This window comes from Daphnia carinata, chromosome 9 (assembly GCF_022539665.2).
Source record: "Daphnia carinata strain CSIRO-1 chromosome 9, CSIRO_AGI_Dcar_HiC_V3, whole genome shotgun sequence".
Lineage (NCBI taxonomy): Eukaryota > Metazoa > Arthropoda > Branchiopoda > Diplostraca > Daphniidae > Daphnia > Daphnia carinata.
This window is the reverse complement of record NC_081339.1, coordinates 6,167,632-6,190,369: the sequence shown is the minus strand read 5'-3', so window position 1 is coordinate 6,190,369 and position 22,738 is coordinate 6,167,632. Positions and strand designations below refer to the sequence as shown.

The 22,738-nt window shown below is 40.1% G+C and overlaps 4 protein-coding genes, 1 long non-coding RNA gene and 1 other non-coding gene across 11 annotated transcripts; 4 read left to right on the top strand and 2 right to left on the bottom strand.

Annotated features, from left to right (window-relative positions):
* Positions 1–1,023: 1,023 nt before the first annotated feature.
* Positions 1,024–6,296, top strand: LOC130698188 (uncharacterized). Its single transcript, XM_059496812.1, has 7 exons — positions 1,024–1,138; positions 1,229–1,289; positions 1,536–2,763; positions 2,824–3,198; positions 3,282–4,287; positions 4,350–4,920; positions 5,031–6,296. Exons 3-7 carry the CDS (start codon positions 1,614–1,616, stop codon positions 6,294–6,296), a joined length of 4,368 nt encoding a protein of 1,455 aa, XP_059352795.1. The 5' UTR covers positions 1,024–1,138; positions 1,229–1,289; positions 1,536–1,613.
* A 148-nt stretch (positions 6,297–6,444) lies between these two features.
* Positions 6,445–9,136, top strand: LOC130698037 (uncharacterized). Its single transcript, XM_057520816.2, has 2 exons — positions 6,445–8,847; positions 8,909–9,136. Exon 1 carries the CDS (start codon positions 6,553–6,555, stop codon positions 8,839–8,841), a length of 2,289 nt encoding a protein of 762 aa, XP_057376799.2. The 5' UTR covers positions 6,445–6,552; the 3' UTR covers positions 8,842–8,847; positions 8,909–9,136.
* Positions 9,137–9,490: 354 nt separating this feature from the next.
* LOC130698070 (brachyurin-like) lies at positions 9,491–11,000 on the bottom strand. 2 transcript variants are annotated; one of them, XM_059496926.1, is made up of 7 exons: positions 10,877–11,000; positions 10,643–10,814; positions 10,407–10,577; positions 10,249–10,341; positions 10,053–10,189; positions 9,705–9,992; positions 9,491–9,643 (listed from the first exon to the last, which is right to left on the bottom strand). In XM_059496926.1, the coding sequence occupies exons 1-7, from the start codon at positions 10,955–10,957 to the stop codon at positions 9,566–9,568; spliced, it is 1,020 nt and encodes a 339-aa protein (XP_059352909.1). In that variant the 5' UTR covers positions 10,958–11,000; the 3' UTR covers positions 9,491–9,565. The 2 variants fall into 2 exon arrangements, with proteins under 2 accessions (XP_059352909.1, XP_059352910.1); XM_059496927.1 differs by having other exon boundaries at positions 10,407–10,580; positions 10,646–10,814.
* Positions 11,001–14,505: 3,505 nt separating this feature from the next.
* On the bottom strand, positions 14,506–15,052 carry LOC130698139 (uncharacterized). The gene is made up of 3 exons (XR_009003204.2): positions 14,947–15,052; positions 14,683–14,887; positions 14,506–14,623 (listed from the first exon to the last, which is right to left on the bottom strand). It is a non-coding gene; the product is annotated as an uncharacterized LOC130698139 (long non-coding RNA).
* Positions 15,053–18,513: 3,461 nt separating this feature from the next.
* LOC130698103 (uncharacterized) lies at positions 18,514–20,696 on the top strand. 5 transcript variants are annotated; one of them, XR_009003174.2, is made up of 6 exons: positions 18,514–18,732; positions 18,819–18,861; positions 18,919–19,360; positions 19,446–19,866; positions 19,943–20,180; positions 20,238–20,498. XR_009003174.2 is itself a non-coding variant. In XM_059496929.1 (5 exons), the coding sequence occupies exons 3-5, from the start codon at positions 19,861–19,863 to the stop codon at positions 20,249–20,251; spliced, it is 258 nt and encodes an 85-aa protein (XP_059352912.1). In that variant the 5' UTR covers positions 18,726–18,861; positions 18,919–19,360; positions 19,446–19,860; the 3' UTR covers positions 20,252–20,498. The 5 variants fall into 5 exon arrangements, 2 of the variants coding, with proteins under 2 accessions (XP_059352912.1, XP_057376894.1); XR_009003173.2 differs by having other exon boundaries at positions 18,809–18,861; XR_009003172.2 differs by having other exon boundaries at positions 18,726–18,861; positions 18,919–19,028; positions 19,083–19,360.
* Positions 18,555–18,660, top strand: LOC130698203 (U6 spliceosomal RNA). Its single transcript, XR_009003217.1, has one exon. It is a non-coding gene; the product is annotated as a U6 spliceosomal RNA (small nuclear RNA).
* Positions 20,697–22,738: the final 2,042 nt, after the last annotated feature.

The following is a 22,738-nucleotide window of genomic DNA, read 5'->3' as shown; positions in this document are numbered from 1 at the left end:
AATGAAGCACCTAAAGCACTAGCCATTAGCTCAGTTGGAGACATTCGTAAGCGACTCGCCTGTGGTAAAAAAAAAACAATTATCAATTTCATTTCGTTGATTCTTCTTCTTTCAGTCAAAAATTTTTTCATTGTAAAATTGCTATTTCTGAATTAGTTTTTAAAAATTGTTATTTTTGTTTTGCAGGAGAAGGCGAACGGAATTTTTATTTTACGCCAAAAATGCGGTGAATTAAAAAAATGTCCAACTGTCGTTCAAGATTAAAAACTTAACAATTTGTTTTTTTTTTTTAATTTACCCTCTGCAGGGTTTGGACAGTAGGGTGAAACAGGTCATCAACCAAATAATTTCTCAGCAGAAGGCATATTCTTTTATTGGATGAAAATGTTGCAAAACATACTCTTTTTCAGCCGCTTTGGTGGATATGTTTGTGGATAAGATATAAAACATTCAAACTAGCATTTTATTGATAAAATCCCTAATTCTGAGGCTGAAATTTATTTTTTGATTTCGTTTTTTCCCCAGAACAAGTTAGGAGGGATACAGCCTCGAATTACCAATGGCATTGTTGTCTGTCTCAGGCCGCAGATGTGTCAACGGTATGCCACTTTTGTCTTACGCTTTTCATGATGGTCTGCTACTAGAAGTATTTATTTTTAGGTGTGACAGCTCATCCAGCCTCTTGAGGCATCAACGAATTTTTTTATCGGTTATCTCCTTTTGTCATTCGGTAAGCTAGAAACACAGCCTAGCCTCTAACTCAACAAACAGCACAGAAATGTGAGCATTCATTAACTAACGCACCTAGTACAAATAGCAAAAGTGTGTTGGATTGTAGGATCGCAACTGTTGCTAGGGTATACCAGTTTACCAACGCGAACTATTTTTATTGTAGGCCAGCTGCGACTAAGTCGTAAAATGAGTTGTGTGTGTTAAAGCCTCGGGGCGACATAACAAACCCCAGAGCCGAGTTGGCCGTTCATTCCCAGTTCAGTGTTATCTCAGCAACATAGGAGACCAGCCAAACAAGTGGAGGCTGTTGCACGCCCAGCTGAAAAAGCACAGTTTCTGCGTTAACGAATTAAACATTCCCGACTCGGATTTCTTTTACTTTTCTACGTGGATGACGCCTTTTCCGGTAAATAGTCAGTGACAATTTTATTCAAATAATTTCTTACCATCCTACAGTGTATTCTACCGAAATGCTTGTCGTTTGGTTTGTGCATAGTGTGACCGCTGTGATGTCGTGTTTCCATCGAATTCAAATAGAAAGTGGAAAACCCAATGACGTAAGCGAATTTGTGACATCCTGTTCTAAAGAATAATGTCAACATCTTGTTGGCGCCCATGCATTTTGTGTGTACTATGTGTCTGTAAGACATCCCTTGAAAAACCATGGCGACCGGATGCCACTAGTCAGACGGTAAAACCAGAGAAAACTTGTCGTACACATGAACCCATTTGTTTGTAAAAGTGTAGTTTGCTATTGTGACTTGATTTTTAGATTGCTTTTGTTTTTTTATGTTGTCGTTTAGGCCCAGAAACCTGAAATCAGTTAGAAGATACAAACTACTGTGCATCTGTTCATTGTGTTGCAAGCAAATTCTTTCGACATGGATGGGGAAGGAGCGACCGTTGTTGAACAAATTCATGCCCAGCCAAAAAACCCAGGACGGGAATATGAAACAGAAGAAGATGTTGCCAAAGAAATCCGAAGTTGGATTCAGTTGGATAATGAAGGCATCGATCTGAAGCTTTTCCCCAACGCTGTGAGTCGTATCGAATCAGAATTGGGACGTCCACTTTCTTCTCTCGAAACGACGTGTCTCGAGGGGCAATATGTAAAAATCGTGTTGCAGATGTGGTACAGCGAGGCGTTTAGAAGAATGTTTGACGACCTGGAGAACGCAGAGAGTGATATTTCCTTAGAAATATCTCTTCTCCTATATGAGTTGAATTCTGTTAATTCATTTCAAGAAATTGCTGCCGAATTACCGTTACCTGGATCGCGACTTCGAAATTGGTGTGATCGAAGGTGTAGGTATCTTCAATTGATCGTCAAACAGGAAGAGCTGTTTAAAGACACTCCTCGTTTTACTATCCTCGTTCCCTGCTATTTTAACCACTTCAAAATCTTTTGCATCAACGAGCTTTTCTCTCGGTGCTGGAACTACGTCGTCAAAGACAAAACATATGGCAAGAAATACAGGAATTTCATTGCCGCATTCGACAACATCCTAGCGAAAATCATTGAGTTTAAGGATATTATGGAGAAGATTGATTACGACAATATGTTTGCTATGGACAGCATAACTAATTGGCTGGAATGCATCAGCAAGATTTGTGAAGACTTCCCGACCGTCTTCACCGATGAGAATGAGATCCAACGCATTAAACAAGCAACCGCTTCAATAGCTGATGGTGATTGGACCCCGAAATTCATTTCACTGGTGAAAGAGGTTTTCAAGAAATACCTACTGCCTAAAACAAAAGTCCAAGTCAAGAAGGAAGACGGAAGAGAAATCATTTCTATCCATGGAAATGTAGTATTTCTCAGCAAAATTATGGCGGAAATGATTGAATTGAAAACCACAGACGTACAAGAAATTGAAATTGTTGGATTGGTGTCTGTTCACGTTGATTGCGATTTGGAAAATGAAATCTGGCACGGTATCAACGTAGGTGTTGTCACTGATAAGATCATCGTTGACTGTGACGTTTCTTGGAACGTGTCTGGTCAAAACATGACCCATCAAGAAGCAGGTAAACAAATACAATTGATTGGTGACAGACGATCGCTGTAGTAATTCAATTTCCATGTAGAGGAACAACGGCAACCAGGTGAGAGTGGTGGCAATGTACACATTGTTTGCAACGAGATAATCAACGCAAATCAATTTACGATTATATCTAACGGAGGCGACGGAAGTGCGGCTCACAAATGGACAAGAGAAGAATTTAAAAAAGCCTTTCCGTCCATGTCATTATTTAATGGCACTGGCGACCGAAACAAGAATATGATTACGAATAAATTACGAAATCTTCTGCCGGGGGAGAGTATAGCGCAAGAGCTCAACCGCACTAACTTCATAATCAACGAAAGTGTGGAAGATGCCCAGCTACTCATGGTATCTTTTTATGAAACGGAAAAAGGATGTGTACAAAAGGAGGAAAGGCATACGCTTATCTTTATCCAAGGTATTACGATTGTGTTAATTCAGGAAGAAACAAGTAAAGATGAACAATAAAATGCTTTTTAAATTTATGTTTTTTTTTTTCAGGGCGAAAAGTCGGACAAGGCGGATATGGTGGTACTGTGACCTTGGAGGTGTTAAACAGATCCCCTTCTGTCCAGCCTAATCTTCCATTTATCGGCTTTCAGAAGCGTCTACCGTATGCTACTCGAATATCTGATGTCTATCAGGCGTCCGGTTCTGATGGTCAAACTGGTAAACCTGCCGGTGACGTTGGTTTCATTCACAACGTTAACAGCGACAACTGCGACACAAATGTGGAAGGAAATTATTTTGGCTTTGAAACCGATGCCAGACTGGAGTTGAACTTTAAGGATAAATCATCAAACGGTGAAAATTCGTGTGCCAAACAAGTTCAACCTGGAGGTGGGACTTTAAGGAGGTATACGTCGATAGAGATTAAAGAGGGTCTGTATGAAACTATAAGGCTGGTCGAAGCTGTTAAGAAGAAGGTTATCCTACACCAAAATCTCTACCAGCATCTTTCGCAAATAAGCCAACGCAAAGAAATGTTCCAAACACTCCAAGCGATGTTTTCCAGCCCATTACAATCGCAGCCAGTTACCAAGGACGAGGTTTTGGCGAAACAAGTTCAAAGCATAGAAATTCAACTCGGACAGCTGACTTTTAGAAATCAACAGCTTCAATTGGACAATAAACGAGCGAAAATGGTGAAGCCAGCCTGCCAACTGCAATTGAAAGCCAACGATGATGATTCTACTTCGTTACTGGTTCACAACCAGCAAGTTGTAACTGGACGTGGAGACGTGGCATCCGCATTGAACATTGTAATTGAGCCAAACCAAACGCCTGAGGAAAGAAACGTCGATTGTATCATCAATGGTATGATACGAGATCTTCAAATATTGAACGGAAATTTAAATCATGAATTTTTGGACAGCGTAAAAAAAAGCGTTTCCAATTCCAAAACAATGGATCTTGATGCAGCCATACTGTCTGCTCGAGATTTTTTAATGCAAGGACGACGCCCTGCAGCGACATTAGCGAGATTCGATACACGAATGCGAGAATGGTCAAAAAATGGATTAGATCTTACAAGTGATGATGCGCTAGAATGTTTCTCCACGTCTACAGTTTCGCCGTGAAAGAGAAACTAGGATTTTCTTTGCGTGATGCCCAAAGAGTAGCAATCGTGACACTATTACGAAGACAACCGGATTCTTGTAACACTTTGGTTCAATTATCGACCGGTGAGGGCAAGTCACTAATAGTCGCAGGAGTCGCCATCGCTTTTGCACTTTCTGAGAAGAAAAAATCGAAACCGTTCGGTAAAATCGACGTCATTACCAGCAACAACGTGCTAGCCCTACGAGATTCAACCCTGTTGTCCGACAAAGGAGGGCTCAGAAATATCTACCAATTCTTCAACGTCAGCGTAGCCAACAATAGCAGCTATTCAGTAGAGGAACGCACAAATGCCTATGACAAAGCTGTGGTGTACGGAGAATTGGCCAATTTCCAACGTGATTATTTGTTGGACAAATTCTATGGCTACGGTATCCGTGGCGACCGAGTATTCTCGTATATCATTATTGACGAAGTGGATTGCATGTTGTTGGACCGTGGCAACAACACTCTCTACTTATCGCACGACATTCCCGGCATGGACACTTTAGAATCGTTATACGTATTCATTTGGGGAAAAGTGTGCAACTCCACTGGAAAAGGGAACAATTCAAAAGAACAGGGAAAGAATTCATTCAATCTGACGTGTTATCCGATTTGTACGGCGTCATAAATCAAAATGATTTAAAGTCACTTCACGCGCCATTAGAAGATTTTGAAAATGAAAAAGATTCGTTGTGGAATCATCTGATCAAAAAAGAAGTAATTGACTCAAACGGACGTCTACTAATTGCCGATGCCAACCAAATTACAGAAGAGAAGATAAACTATAGCCCGATGAATGACCAATTCAGAGAGACCAATCTCAATGCAAAATTGGTTTTCTATTTTCGCAAAGTGGCCAATCGGCAGCGTCGCATTCGGATACCTGCTTATCTTCTCGGCTTTGTGGATCGAAATCTCGGCACGTGGATTGACAACGCCTTTCAGGCACTTGAATTGAGGCGCGATGAAAACTACGTCATCGACCAAGATCGAACAGACATCAGTCCGGATCTCAACCCGCAAGTTATTATTATCGATCCCGACACTGGAACGGATCAAAGTTTATCGCAATGGGACGGAGCCTTGCACCAGTTTCTTCAGTTGAAAGAAGGATGTAAGTTGACGCTTCAAAGTCTCAAAGCTGTTTTCATCTCGAATGCCACTTACATCAAAAAGTACCGTAAGAGAATGATGGGCGTGTCAGGGACGCTGGGGTCCGAACAAGAGCAGCAATTTTTAGTTTCAGAGTACCAGTGCCGCTTGTTTAGGGTACCAACGGCGTTCCCTAAAGTGTTTGCCCTTAGAACGACTAAAGTATTCTTGTCGGTAAGACCGTGGCTAGAGGAAATAATTCAAGAAACGCTGAACGTTGTAAATGTACCAGAAGAAAATCAACCAAAGCGAAAACTAAATGATGTGGACATAAAACCTCGATCCATCCTCATTTTTTGTAGAACCATCAGAGAAGTGAACAAAGTTTATGAAAAACTAAAATTGCGGTTACCTAATGGCAGGATCCATCGTTTTACACGAGACTATGAGAAATTTGCATTTGAAAGTGACGAACTGGACATCGGGCATGTTATTCTCGCCACTAACTTGGTTGGAAGAGGAACAGATATCAAGATTAGCAACAGCTTGAGAGCGAATGGAGGTCTGCACGTCTGTTTGACGTATTTACCTGAAAACGAAAGGATCAGTGAACAAGCGATGGGCCGAGCGGCAAGGAAAGGAGATCCAGGAAGTGGAATCCTCATTTTGTGTGACGATCGGAGTGGGGACATGTCGGACGAGGATGAAGAATTAGAAGAAAACGAAGAATTGGATGCTGAAAAAATATTGACCAAAATGAAAGCGAGACGAAACGAACAAGAAAATCAGCGGATTATCACGATTGAAAGAGGATTTTGAAAACAATGAAAGGCAAGAATATTTGTTCGAAAATTTCATCACAACATTTTCTGAAGAGAATATCGAAGCAAAATTAAAGGAAAGCTCTAGCAATGGAGAAATCTACCAATCTCGTCAGGTGATAATGCAAGCCATTCGTGACAGTGCCCTGGACAAGTGGGCCCTGTTCCTTGATGAAAAGAATTCCAATAGGAGCGCTGAGTATCCAACTATTTTTCCCAATCTTAAGAACTTTGACGATATAATCAAGTGGTTCATGCCTGTGCGCTCAATTGCTGTTGCAAAGCATCTTGCCATTCAAAAGAAACCAAACTTTTCCTTGGCCGATCAAATTTTGAAAGATGTTGTCAATTCAGACAGCAATTTCTTTTATCCAGCCGCTCATTACTACCAGGCGTTAATTTTTCTCAAAGAGAACAAGTTCTTGAAAGAAAAAGATGAATTCATTCGCATGGTGCGTTTTGCGGAGACGGTTATCAATGACCACATCGATGCGCAGCTGTCTTTTAACAGCATAATGAACAAGTCAATGTCAAATTCAGTGAAAATTTCTTCATTTTGTGTCATTGATGGCTACAAAGAGCAGAAAGAAAATAATGTAAAGATCATGGAATATTTGCTCGGCTCTCTCCGATCCTTGGTGGGCAATAATTGCTCCGTAAAAGAACTTCGTGGAATCAGTATAGCTTCTCCGAAAGAACCCAGTTTCTTCAAAAAAACTGCCAGCAAAATTGCAAAGCTTGTGAGCGAGAACAACAAAACCGCAAAAGTGCGAGGAGGCCAGGAAATGCGTATGGAGCACGCGGACGAGCATTTTAAATCTCTAATGAAATCAGGATGCATTGCTTGTGAACTCAACCATCCCGACACCATTCCGAATGCCAGCATTTCCCCCAAACAAGTAGACTTCCACAACGCCAGTCGTGACAATCGAAGTGCATTGATCCAACAGATTGCCGACTACTATGGTATACCTGTACACAAAAAACTCGAAAAGACCCTCGATTCAATCTTCGGCAATGCCGTAAGTGAAGAAGAGATTGAAAAGGAATTAAAAAAAGAAAAATTGATCCGATTCAGTAGGAAGATGTTCTGGAAGAAACTCGTCCGTACTAAAGTTTTGGAGTTTCTAAAGGGCGGCGTCCAAATGGAATGCGTCATCATGTCAGAGACGCAGTGCGACGGAATTCCCAAGATTGATCGGAATGAAGCAATCACTTCAGACTTTGGAATCGGCACTTATAACCACGAACAGAAATGTGTTAACGTCTTGTACCATCCGATCTACGACAACAAAGAGCAACTAAAGGAAAGAAAAAAGATTATGTTTGCCAAAACCTATATCAAACGAATCCTATCCGTCCCGGAATATGAACTTGGAAAACAAAATTTCGAGTTCAATAAGATCGCTCGACTGGATCTCAACAAACTCAAAGCTATTGATTTGGGGAAATTCGGCCGTCTGTTTAATGAGGATTTCTATCGAATAAATATAATTCCTGCTGAACGAGATGGACTTTGGAACGAATTGTTGAAGCGAAACGTCATCGATGATCAAGGACTTCTCGCGGCTGACTACGATGTTACCAAAGGATTTGAATATCCACAGTGCCCAGTCTATGCACAAGTTGTGACGCAGCTCATTGGACGAAAGTTTGTCGCAGAAATTGTTAGACGTCAGTGGTTAAAGATACAAGATTCAACGTCTGAATGTGGTCCTGGTTATCTGAAAGCCATCAACTTGTTACCACTTAAACCATACCGAGATATGCTTGGCGATTTGATGTCGGCTCACGTCATTTCTGGAGCTCGAGTAATAGAAGATGATGAAACGAAATTAAGAGAAGGAATTTCGAAGTTAAAAATTGCTGACGACAAAGCACTTATGCTGACGCACCAAGTTCTTTTAGAATACTGCGAAAATCATCAATCTGTCTATTCGAGGAAGGTGACACCAGAATTTTACCTCGACCCCTTGGAACGTATTTTGCGCAGTTCTGGTTCCAGTAACATGTTCAACGAACTCATTCTTTTCCGTCTAATGGAACTGGACAGTGTTATCGACGTAAAGAATCGGAAATGGTCGTGGAAGATGATCTGCCTAACTTCACTTCTTGCTTCAATAATCATCGCAGGGGGAGCCGCATCAGTTGGCGCTGGAGCTTGCCTAACTTACAACCGCATCCTGCCATTGGGAATTTGTAAAAATTTGTTTTTCATGGGAGGCTTCTCTGACGTTGCTTACGCCGTTACGACTATTTTGCAGCGCAAGGACTTTACGTGGTCCGATTACGGGCGCCAAAGAATCAGGAGTGCCATTGGGAAAGTTGACCCAATAGAAACGATCAAGAGCGTTTACGAATTATCTGCCTATGCGAAGCAAGATATCAGACCACGGATGGAAACGAACAATGCCCACACATGGATGCAAAGAGGAAGAAATCGCGGAGCTGAAAATGGCATAGCTAACGCGTACTGTAAATCGTCTACTTGCAGTAAGACTGACGATGATGACAATGAAGGCCAAACTGAAGAAATGGGCTAAACAATGGTAACATAATTTTAATAAATTTGCCGCTAAAGTTGTACCAATTGTTTGTTTAATTTTTCAGTTAGAGGTCCTTTTGCTTTAGCAGTCATGTAAGTTACTTTGTAATTTTTTTCAACTAATCAAGAACCATCAGCTGGGCGACGAAACCCGATTTTGCAGCCCACATTAGGAGATTTTCTCCATGTAACACAGCCATTCATACCAAAGTTAATCATAATTATCTTTAGTTTTGATTTCCCTTCAACAACTTACTTTATTTGGTTTTTAGAAACGGTTGACGTACAATAAAAACTGTGATTGGTAGGAGCTTTCGTAGAATTGCTGACCAACATTTTGGCACAGGACGTACTTGACACTCGATCCAACCAGTATACAGGCTAGCACGTTAGCTTTCAGTTAAGAGCCTTTTCCTTCTTCCCATGCAAGCCAAACGTGTAATGAACGTCTGCCAAAAAAACTTAATTTTTATTAAGAGAGAGGAATGACTGATTAGAAAACGTCTATCGTTTGCATTTTCAGTAAGTGTAATTAAAATCCCTTTTTTTGCGATTCGACAATTTACAGGCGTAACCTAGTACCGCTTAGTGGGTGAGGGTTCTCTTTTTCCTCCGCTAACAATTAACTGCCGGGACTACCTAAAGAGGTCTGTATATATCTTTTATTCCGATTTTTGTTTCTTTCTGTCCTTATGTACAACAGCATTCAAATTCTCTGAGGGCTAATTGCATTGGGGCACGTTTTGACGATAATCGCAGTTTTGGAGTTGGGGATTAAAAACCAATCCACCCGGGCAGTTCTGCATTTCAAATGAGATCATCAGATGCAGAAAAGGCGTAATTATTATAGGTTATTCTTACGAATAGATAAGGAGTTCCGTTGGAGTACATGTAGAATGTGCTGCAATCTGCTGGATTGGCCTTGTTTCCATTGTTTTGACAAGAAAACACGGTTGTTGTTTGTGTCGTCGGCCGCGGTGTAGTGTTGTAGGATATGCCAGTAATTGAAGTTATCCAGCTCAAGTAAGATTGGACACGAGTAAAGCCATTAGGTATCACGGATTCACATGGCGAAGCTCCAAAACTCGTGATGCCGATTTGGACCCACGAACCGTCAACAAGGTAAATCATTGGCCCACCGCTATCTCCCTACAATCAGAACTGCGATTAATTCATGCATTCGTGAAAAACTCCAAAACATTGTGTTACATTGCAAACGCCACCTCGTGTCCTACTGGTACAAATCATTGTGCCGACTATTATACTTCCCCACGACTCTTGGCATTTTTCATTGGAAATGGCGGTCGTCGAGGCTTTGACAAGTACGTCGCTCGTCCATTGTATAGCTAAAAAGATTTCTTGTTTTAGTTGCAACTTTGCTGTTATGTAATTTATGCTAATCAACCGTCAGAATAGTAGCCCCATCCGGTAACTATCACCGTATTGTTGACGTGGTCGCGATTTCCTAAATCGGCTAGAACGATTGGACGAATGCGGGCTGCAGATTAACAAAAAGCAGATCGTATAACAAGTAAGTTAAACGAGCATGTATTATTTGAATACCGGAGAGTGTGACGCTAACAGGAAGTTTGATGAGACCAATATCATCTGGAAACGTCTCGCTGGAATATTTAGGGTGAATATGGTATTCTGTCGATTGTAGACTGATACGGTATGGTTCGCTGACGGCACTTAAATTGTGAGCTCCTAGCACCACCGTCACCGAATCGGCTCTATTTTAACATTGAAATTGATTGTTACGAAGGTATTTAACATAACGTGAAGGGACCTAATTTAGCCATCCACGCAGTGGGCTGCAGTCATAATCCAATTTTGGCTGATCAGAGAACCTCCGCATTCTCGTTCTCTACCCTTCCTGACGATAGTTAGATGTGCCATCCAGGGAAATTCTCCGGGCGTTGCTTCTGTGCCACTAACAATCTTCGTATCTTTAGTGTAAACTAGGGCTGGCTGTTTTTAAATGAGAAAAATTTTTAATTAATATGATAGGTTAGTACAAAAGCAATTCATACCGATGGAATTGAATTGTCAAGTCCATAACAAGCGTAGGTATAGAAGAGGTTGATTGCTAACGAGAGTAGAATAGCGTTCATAGCGGTATGACGAATGGCGAAAGACTGAACGACACTCTTATTCTTTGGACGAGTAAGGTACTGTAGCAAAACTTGCAGTTTCATCATAGATTTCTCTGTTTAAAAGATAATGACGTAAAGCTGTAGCGGAAATTTCGTACTGGGGGAGGGATTACAAGGTGTACACATCGGCGGAACCTGTTGACAATCGCTTATCCTACCCCCGTAAATAAATAAAATTCTATAACATGCCATAAACATCATTAACAACGTAGTTGTGCTAGACCCGGCAGCACAGGTAGGTGACATTTAAGGTATTATCTACGTGGCATCTACCTAAATCGCCATCCACACAAGGACGAAGATAACGATTTTGAAAAAAAAATATATAAAAGTAAAAAGAGTTGGTTTAGTCACGAACTCGATTGCAGAGCTTTGAACCTGTTGACAAGCTTGATAAGGTACGTAAGGTTTGAGAACAAACAGTGAAAATACAACTTAAAGCATATTTCAAAGCTAGTTAGATACGATGGACATCACGTCGAGAACTCAAAACTGTCTAAGGTTACGTAACGCCATCTGTTGCATACAAAATGAAGTTCTCATTTCTGGAATTGATGGTATATATTTACAAATTTAGTATCTGTTTTTTGTGATTTTTTAAAATTAATGTTGTGTATCTAGGAGGGCTATGTTACTGAAGGGGACCGGTGAACAGCGAGGGTCACTGCCAAGTTCCTAGCCATCATCAATCATCAAACTAAAAAGTTGTGTCTTAAATTGAATTCGCCGCCCATTTTGAAATAGGAGGCAACGTTGCTTGAGTTTTGTGAACCGCCACCAGTCGCCATTTGCTAGTTCGTTGTCGTGTGTGAAACTTGTGGTGTGCATCTGACGGGCGAAATATTGGACACATCATGTAGCAATGGTAAAGGAATACTTGAGTGAATGTTTCGTCAAGAAAACATTGTTAACCAAAGACATTGATTCTAATTCTAACAAGAACATTGTTCCACAAGAAACTTTAATTTGAGAATACCTAATGATATTTGAAACTCCTTTTCAAATTACAAAATGAATGGTACATTATTAAGAAGAAACCATAAGAAGTAATTATTTTCATGCTGAGTCATTGCTTGTTTCTTTATAAATTTTAGGGAATATCACAAGTTGTGAACAAGACATTGTGGTGCCTTGGCTCCCGTTCTCTCATCTCTATGCTAGATGGCTATTATGAAGGATCATAACTGTGTGGTAATATCATTCTTCCAATATTGCATTATTATTTGCCATTATTTTCATCTCATACCATGAACGCAAGAAGAGTTTATTTGCTTGCTATCATGGGTGGTAACTCTTGTCCTTAAAAGTAAGGACGACAGGCGCATTGAGGTAATGGTTATGCTACCTTCTTGCTTTTTAAAAAAGGCATCAAGCCAAACTGCTCAACCATGCAGTTGGGCTTTGTGCCTTTTTTTAAAGTTAGAATTAATGAAATAAACAAAGCTTGTCATTTCAATCATGTCAGGATTGTGGAGACAAACGTGGTTCATTTCCTTGGTTAGGCAAGTCGTTCAACAATGCTTTGTGTTACACTATTTTTTAAATTATTTTTAATAAAAAAATTTTCATCCACAACATTTGCAGATCCTGAGCACTGAGAAAAGATTGTTGCTGATGAAGAGTTTTGTAACGGTGGACCCCACAGTCCATGACAGAAACAAGTAGGACAGCATATTCCATCTTCTTCGAAAAGAAAAGGGGAGGTTTGCATTTTAAGGTTAGGTTAGCAACAAAACAGCAATAAAACCGTTTGCTGTTACTACCTTTCATACATTGTTATCATAAATAGGAGCAGTACATATTGGCAGCCATGTAGCATCATATTCCCCAAACGGTATTTAAAATTACAAAAATCAAAGTGCATATCTGGGCTCCTTTCTTTCTGAGGCCCCGTTTCCCCTAAATTTCTAATAAGCCCGTAGGGGGTCATGCCCCTACTGTACGGTATATATAAAAATAACATATACCGCGGTTTGGAGGGCTCTGGCCGGAAAGGGGACGTGGGGTGTCCGCTTAGTCCGACGATGTGTTCACGGAGGGCGATGTGGCTGCCCACAAATCCGAACTAAAGGTTAATCGCTCCTGTAAAAATGTTCCAAATCTTCGGCTCTTCTTCCGGCTTCTCTTAGCCATTCACCGGGTAATCTCCCCGGTGGGTCAACAAGGCAGTGTTTCCCCCTGCCTGGGTTGACGGCAACTATTGAAAGGGCTATTGTGCCCTTTTTAAGTTGCAAAAATAACTCTGATGTGCAGAGAATTGTCAATAAAATTCTTTTTATAAAATATTTTTTGCAAAATTTGGTTCTTTCATTACCTGTTTTCGCTGCGTTCAAACACTACATATCATCTTTTAATTATATTTAGCTTGCTCAATTCGCACTTTCAGTTTCTGCCACCTTTGATGGTAAGCTTTGGTTCCATTGGTTAATCGTTCCGACTATCCTGGGATTCGAACCTCAGACCTTCTACATATCAGTCTAGTGCTCTACCACTGAGCTACTTAGAACTGTACATGTCATAATCCAATTTTTAAAGCATATCTACCTTTGCAGTATAAACAAGGATATTTAGGAAGAAAATTTTTTATTTGTAACACTGCAATTGGCGTAATAGTAAAGCATTGGACTGGTATGCTAAAGGTTAAGGGTTCGATCCCCATTACAGTTGATAAATATACTTCTAAATAAAAACTCAATTGAATTAAATATATATATTTTTTATTGTCCCTCCATCCTCCCTCAAATCCACCACTAATGTTTACATTTTAAAATACAATACAATACAATACATACATACATACATAAATAACTAACTAACATGTTGGCTGCCACGCCACTATCTACACTAGCTACGTCGCTATCGTAGGGATAGCGACCAAGGGGGCCGGGTGGGCCGGGCTGACACGATGATGAGACCTTTCTGGAAATGCACATCCCAGGTCTCATCTATCGCGTCGATCAAGGGAGTTCCTAAGGTGCATTGCCTAAACGCCTTACGGCGAATCTTGGGCAGTGGCGCTGCTCCACCCCATGGCAGATAGACCATGGAGCCGAACAGCGCGGCCCGTCCCTGTCAAGCTAAAAAAAAAAGGGGATCAAGGGGCGTGGCAGCCAACATGTTAGTTACCTTAACTCCACAATTACACGTTATAAAATACAATGATACCACAAAGATACAAAGATAGGGCACGACGGGTGAGGCGAAGACGGAGCGGCGGGCGAGGCGAAGGCGGGGCGACGGACGAGGCGAAGACGGGGCGACGGACGAGGTGAAGACGGGGCGACGGGCGAGACAAAGACGGGGCGACCACGTGGTGAAGCCGGGGCGACGGGCTAAGCGAAAACGGGACGACCACGGTGCGATGACAGAGTAACGGGCGAGGCGAAGACTGGAGGAAGGATATATGTTGGCTGGAAAGTAGCAATGAAAAGGTGGCCTGCTGAAATAGAGGTTGTTAACCGTTGACACATTGAGAAGCAGGCTGCTTTTTACCAGATTTAACTTACAGGAAACGAAGAGTGGTCCAAGAGCATAACAATATCATGATGCATTGCAATCCATAGTTTTGTTCCATTAGTGACAATTCTTCAGGGCCAGCATTCGCTGCAGTTTTAATTCCACAGGCTAAAAAAGGGAATAGTCACATTAATTTCATACTGTCTGCCGAAATACAAGTATAATACCTCACTCCTCTGAGGACTGAGGAAATGGTGATGGTTTGCGGTTTGCAAAACCCCATATGCTGTGTTTCTCGGACGAGACAGGACACAACGAATGGGATAAGAGTAGCGGAATGAAATTATGATGTTTCAACACATTTGACTTGTGTCGTTTATGATCTTCCTTCACCATCAGCATCCTTTGCAATTTAAGTTTCAGGAGCTACGTCTAAAAAGCAGAATCATATATATCATATCATTCTGACTGCCAAAATATAAATTGAATACCTATCAACGAACAATCGAATAGCATGATGAAAGTAAAGTAGTTGTGGTTATGGCAGCTGACCACCTGACTAATCTTTGCACAGAAATAATCCATTTAATGTGATTCACTTCAAAAGTACACAGAAGAATGAAAACTCGAAAATACGAACCATACCATTAGATTTTAGTATACTTTTTTTGGGAATGTAAAACACATAAAACAAATAATCAGACACCGGTTTCACAGTTCACTGCTGATTCACTTGTCATTAAAAAACATAAGTCCATCAGCGCCATCTTTTGTCTTAAAATACAACCAAAAATGAAAGTAGCACAAAAAAATTTTGAAGTCGGGCTTATTTTTTAAGTCGGGCTTATTTTTAAACCTGACTGTACATCAGATGGCCGTACATGATAAGGTTATAATAATAGCACGAGGTATATCTTCATGCTATGATCTATATTTAACAGGTATACCTTCCCATTAGCGTGATACATAATGCTAGTAGTCTCTGTTAGCGAAGTCGAGTCATAAGTATATCAATTCGCGCGATCAACCAACAGTAAAATAACAAAACAAGCACAAAAGAAGCCACTAAACCATTTCCTATATGATCAAAATGCTTAAAATGTTTGGCATATTAATGTTCATTTTTTAGTTTTTGCAAAGTTGAAAAAAAAATTTCCGGAAGTGACCGGAAGTAGACTATATCTCCAGAAATACTGGGCCCACAACAAAACGAACATGATTTTCGTGATCCTCGTGAAATTTAAGGTGTATCTGACCTATTTTGACCTGTTTTTGGCGAAAAGTTCAATTTGGCCAAAATCGCGATTTTTCCAGAACAGTTCAGGGAAATTTGCGATTTTTGTCGATTTTCGGATATTTTCTACTGACACATGGATTCGACCCCAAATTTCACGAGGATTACGAAAATGCCGGTCATTTTTTGTTCCGACCAATAGATAGTGAGTTATTAAGGATTTACAAACCGGATCTTAAACCGGAAGTTAAAATTTCGAAAATTAAAAAAATGAACTATGTTCTTCTTTACAAGGTATAGAAGATCTGTGCAGTTTCAAACGTTAACTATAGTAAATTAATATAACATGGCCTTTTAAAGTTGTTGAAGTTCAGTTTTCAGGTATGACTCGTATACCACTTTAAAGCAATACCACTTTAAAGCAATACCACACACAGAATAATCCAGGTAAATATTTCAAAACCCTCACCTTTATTTGATATCCATCAGAATTAAATAGCTTCACACGATTACACTCACAAGTTTACATTATTATTAAATAAAAACCTACAGCACAAGCACAATTCTGATACAACTTTAAATAACAATGATTTGGGACATCTGACGGCCGCAGTTAGACTTTGTAAGCCAGACTTCGTGAATATGTCCATAGCCGTCTCACCGTTTGCTTAAGATAATTTCTGTATGGTAAAATATTTATTCAATTTTAAATAACTTTTGAATTACCTTCTCTGTATTCGCAGTGACGTGACAGAACTGGTTGGTGGGTTTGTCTAGGGACAAACCTTTTCCATTTTCTCATCCAATCTGTGAGACAACTTTGATTGTTCTTTATAACTACAGCAACATTCCCTGCATAGCGAATGGAATGTTCACATTTTCTTTAGTGAACTGTTGCCTGAAGTTGAAAACACTTTGGAATATTTGGTTGGAGTTACTCTGATAATATTCAGTTGTAGCGATCAGATCTTGTCCTCTTACTTGAGGAGTGTTTTGCCTTTTCAGCAATCCAAGGGGCTCACAAAGATTATTGATTTTCTATCAGTGACTGTCAATCTGCGAAGGTGTCTTCTTGAACAATTTGGTAATTGATTGATGGCTTAGAGATCACGAGTTTATTAAATAAAATATCTTCAAATACAGAGAGGAAACTTCCATGTGACAAGCCCGTACTCTTCTCCAACCTCTTCTGAAACTCTATTTCACTTGCTTTTTAAGATAAGCAACTCACTCTATAGTTCACTATTTGTTTGGGTAATAGCAAAATAAGCCCGACATAGTCGGCTGCGAAAATGATACGAATGACTGTAATAGCGGAAAAAATGACCATAATTATATTACCAACATTTTTTACGTTAAATTGTATGTTAGCACCAAATAATAGTATTTAACAGTATTAAGCGTCGAATAAAATATGAGTAACAACTTTGTATCAGGAATTTCTTCTGCTAACGGTCCCCCAAACACTATAGCCACCTAGTGGTACGATATTCAGTTTTCTACATTGGGTTTCAGTTTTTAATACTTCAAATGCCATAAGGTTCACGGGTAAAACATATAAATTTTTGTAATCCTTGCTTAATTTAGTTAAAAATACATTATTCCGATGCGAAATTGAACGCTGATTACGAATATCAGCTTCGTTTTGACATTGGACTTAACAAAACGGAGAAAAACGAAGAAAATGACCGTGGGAAAATTGCCTCCAAAACCGTCAAAAATTGACCATCGTTGGAATTGCTTGAAAATGACAGTGTATACTAAAAATCGAATGCTGATTCCGAGAAAATTGCTATTTTTTTCATAACATCAACCGTTTTGGACATACATAGGATTGAATAACTTTGATGTTTCACGCTAGCGCTAGTGCGTACTGGCGCGCCAGTAGTTTTTAAATTCAGTGTATTTCCAAAACGGTTGATTTTATTTTTGGCAATAGTTTGGAAAAGGCTGTGATGAGTGAATTCTCGGGCAATGCTGAGAAAGTGTTACTGGGAATATGTAAGAATGACAGTTGTAAACAAAGTAGGTGTCCATAAAATTACAGTTATCTACTTTGTTGCAGTACAATGCGCATTGAATCGGCACGCATATTTCGCTCAGCGACTCCGGAACTCGATGAAGGGATTGGGCACCAACAAGTAATTGATTCTGAAAAGAATTCCGTATAATTCAAAAGTCACGATTGAGTTGAAATGTTTGTAGTCGAACCCTTATTCGGTTAATCGTCGGCCATTGTGACACTGATTTGGGCAACATTCAGCAGGAATACGAAAAGAAATTCCTCCGAAGTCTTGCAGCAGATGTTATGGTATGCGTTATGCCCGTACAATATGTGAGCAACGCAAAATAAATTAACTATTTCTATGTAGGACGAAACGTCCGGCGACTACAGACGGGCTCTTATGGCTCTTCTGGGCTCTAAAACCTACCTGCAATGAACTGTGGACATTGCGTGAAATATTTTTATAAGCTTCCTGACAAACGTTGAATATGAGGAATAATCTTACTTGCTAAGTATATTATTATTAATGAATCACTTCAATGTACGTATACAAGCAATCCTCCCCCAGTCCATATAGCGACTGAGCCGACTTGCACAAAGCCCTAAGGGGAGGAACAGCAGGCCTTGGATACTCCTGTACAATAGCTTTAAACCTTACTGGCTTTCAAGTAATTGAAAGCTTATGAAAACCGAAAAATGAACTTTAAAAAGTCTGATTTGATCTTTGGTGTCGAAGTATTTTAAATTAATTTAATGCCTACGTAAACTGACGTCAAGCACTTGAAAGGTTACAAGAACACCACCGCATATTAGGTGGGATCGAAGTAAGTATAAATCTCGGGATTGTCTATCATTATAGTGTATTCCATACGGAATACATATACTAAAATTGGAACGATACAGAGAAGATTAGCATGGCCCCTGCGCAAGGATGACACGCAAAATCGTGAAGCGTTCCACATTTTTGCCAAAACAAAAGGGAGCGTCTGCTTGTGCATTTCTTGCTGGAGCCAGCCACTTGCAAGTCATCAGGCGGCAGTAAGTATGGCTTACATGTGAGCAATTTTATAATAGAAAATTTCTTGCTTATTAGTTATTAATTATTTTGATGGAGCAATGTGTAGCTGAGAAAGAAGGAAGATCTGGATGAGATCCATGCCAAATCAGGTGAAACATGGTTATACTGTATTCGGAAACAATCAATTGGCAATAGCTTTCATACAGCCAACTCAGCCCATCTCGTCACTAGCCTTAATAACCCTGACCTTTGGAATTCACCAATGGTTTCATTGGCTGATAACAAATGGCACACCACACATCAAACAATCATTCATGTGAGTTATTTTGGCATCAATTTGCCGTATAAAATGATCCTATTAATTTTTCAGTGGTTGGAGGACCAGCACTAACTGACCGTAAAGGGAATGTAGCCAGTAGAATCTGGCATTGGTTGGTAACGTCAATTCAGCAGTTGCTGTGCTGGTGAAAGAGTCATCCTTTTTTTTGAAAGTTAAACAAGCTGATCTTCTATTCTGGCTCATGCAAGTTCAGTGGATCCTGTTCCATTCATTACCTCTTGCCAGCTAGCTGTCTAGAAACTTATGGCTTCTGTTGCAGCTGAATGTTCATGATGGCTGTTGTTCAGCGTTATGTACATATATTTTAGGTATGTTGCACTGAGTGAGCAAATTTATAAAGTTGGTTGCCGTTTAGACTGTGATATACTGGTTGAATGATTTATTATTTTATAGATGGCGAACTCCTTGGATTAATTGAATAAGAGGAAAATGTTTCAGTTTTCACAGGGCTTCCATACGTGTCCTGTTACGCCAGTAGTAAACAACTGCTGGACCCTTTAGAAAATATGTTTCAGTATGGCTTTTTGTCAGTTAGAGTCAAAATTGGCATAATGATGAACTTTAGATCTGCATTCTAAAGCCAAAACAAGAAAAGCGGCTGCCTTATGACATTTTTCGACTGTGCAAGAGATTGGCAATCGAAAGAGCTATAGGTAATGTCGACATGTTGCATAAGGCATTGGTAATGATGACCGTGGAATAATTTAATTCCGTGCCTGCTGGTATAAAAGTATACACACATTCAACATACTAGACACATTTCTCATCGACTTTTGCACCAGACACAAGTCGCTCACCAGTTATCAACATGCAGGTACAATAATGCTCTACATCTGCCTATCATCTACGATTCATTTATTAACAATTTATTTTTATATTTCTCTAAATAGAAAAGCTTCGTCAGTTTGATATGGCTGGTGGCCGCGGTTACTTCAGCAACTTTAGATCCGACCTACGTCGTGGAGAAGTCCGAATGGATTCCTGCAGCAGAATTTCCCATCAGTTACCGGATCGATTCTCGTATGCGTAGGCAAGTTCCTTCTACCGATGCCAAAGAGGAAACAGCAGCTTCAATCAATGTGCCAATTATCGACGGTACAAGTCTTAAAGGATTTGGCAAGTGTTCAGGTATAATTTCAATCTATTGAACAACAATTGATTTTAAATCAATTAATTTTATGACAGAGTTCTACTACTAGCGTCCGCCAGGGACCGTCATCCCTCACGTTGCCCATAGACACGTCTGGAATTTCACTCAACGCTTGCATTTTCATCGGCCTCGAAATCAAAATCATTATCAACATTCTGGATCCGCTTGCCTGCAGCAGAATTTGCGCTCGCGATTCCAACTGCACTCATTTCACGCACGAACCTCTCAAGAACGGCGGCATCTGCACGCTGCACAGCGCTCCCGGTTTGGGTAAGGAGTGGTCGACTCCCGCGTCCGGAATTTCAGGCGCCACTTGCAGTCACATCCCTAAAAAGAATTGTGTTTCTAGCGATGGATCGCTCATTAACTTGTGCGTTGATCTCGCTTTAAAAATCAGCCTTGGTTTACCTTAAACTGCATTAGATTGACAAGCTTATGGGTATCAAAAGGCTGCTGGGGTTTTGATGCGGTGTTCATTTCGATTATTTGGTTACGTATTTGTTCCTGGGCATGACGTAATAAACTACTTTTAGCATCACTTTATTTGTTTAACAAATAAGTACGCATGTGATGATTTCCATAGCCTTATGATGGGTATATGTATATTTTAAAACTGGCTAGCTATCACTATATTTTCTTCGGAACTCTCGAGCTACACTGCATTCAATTCGTTCACTTTTCATGTTAGTCCTGCAGTTAAGTGTATTAGTAGGAGGAGGACATGATATGAATTCTGCTACTAGTAACGTCTTTCCTGTAAACCAAAAATCGACAGAAAATATTAATGGGGGGTTAGCTTTACTAAGAGCTTGATGAGTTGAACTGCTTTCAATGTGAAATCGGCTTCGCATGGCTTCGGGCTTTCATTCACTTCTATTACAGCATAATTCCAATGCCAATGGAGGTAATAGAACCGTCTTGTAAACAAAAACGATTGCGACGACCAAGTCATTGACGTCCACATCCCCCACAGTCCGGGAACGCCAAGGCCATCCTTGGTCGCCTATCTTGATCTCAATTTGGCACATTTTCTACTGTGAAAAAGTATGGAATCCTGCCATGTTTGGCGACGATACAAACATCTAGCGTTTCTTTTGCATACCACTGATTGATGGCGTATATCTTTCGTTTTTGGGACATCGTTTGGTGGAAACAGTAATCTGAATACAGCCCATGAAATAAAATCAATCAGGTAGCAATATGACTATAAATCAGTTTTTTGTGACATTTTCTTACCTCTTATTATTGGTAAGGGTTCTTGTTCAATTTTCGTCGTCGCGTTATTCCTTTTTCGCAAAAACAATCGCCATGTCAATTTATTGTTCAATACACTGCTACCTGAAACTAAAAATTCAATTAAACAAATTTCTCAAATTCTAATGGATATAGACGCAATTTTTACCAATTATGCAATGCAATTGAATTCACCAAATGCTTTCAATAGACATTGGTGACCTTGTCAAACGATTGCCAACCATGTCTTCACGTATATCGACACGTCTGTAGAGTCCACTGCTCGGGTTTACCTATAGCACATCTACCTGTGATGTAACGATGTAGACATCCATTGGCGTTGCAACACAGACAGAGATTAATAGTTTGTGTTATGGTAGTTTCGTAATGAATACCCGACATGAAATGAAAGGCGATCTTACTTGTCTTGCACTGTCGATTGGGTGTACATATAAAACCAAGACATCGGTAGCAAAATCAGTTAAACGTGTCGCATTTGTTCCCCGGTTTTAACGTCGTCTGCTGAGCTCCTAAACAAACGAAAAACAAACGGAATACAAGGTATAAGTTTGTTTTCATGAATTTTTCAATACTTATTTAACATATGTTATTAATCTAAAAGCCTTTACGTATAGAGCTTTAATGTAATTTTATTATCCGCTACTAGGGACTATCACTGTTAGTTGTGATGATTGTTGCCACCTTAATGGCAAATGCTTTACCTGCCGTAGATCCAACAGCCGATGACATCACAGCAGCCCAAGGAGTATGCATACATTAATCTGAAGTGGCTACGTGTCACACGTTTGCAATTATTATTTGCTATCCTTCAGATGGTTGACGAACTCGAAACGGCTGCTAGCTATAGGGAAGTACATTTTCGTGCTGCAGATCCCAGGTCCAGATCCAGGCAATCCTTGCTCCATCCATTGCCCATCACCGTGTTGGCCTACTCGACCAACTACAACAACCACTAAAACACCCCACTATTATGGACAGACGACCCAAGGATATTACCCAACTAGTCCGACGAAACCAACGAGACCAACTAGGCCGACAAAACCGCCAACGTGCCCCAACTGCCCTCCGTGTAACCTTCCCCACCCGATTTTTATCGGAATTTGCCTCGACGTAATCCTTGATATTGATCTTGAATAAATCAACGGATATATCATTTTAAAGAGTAATGAGAATATCCGAAGGACATATTATTTTACAATGGCATTTTGGGAGATTGGGAACGATTACTTTTGGTAGTGTTTAAGTTATAAATACCATTTTATTGATGACTTTTTTTCGTTTT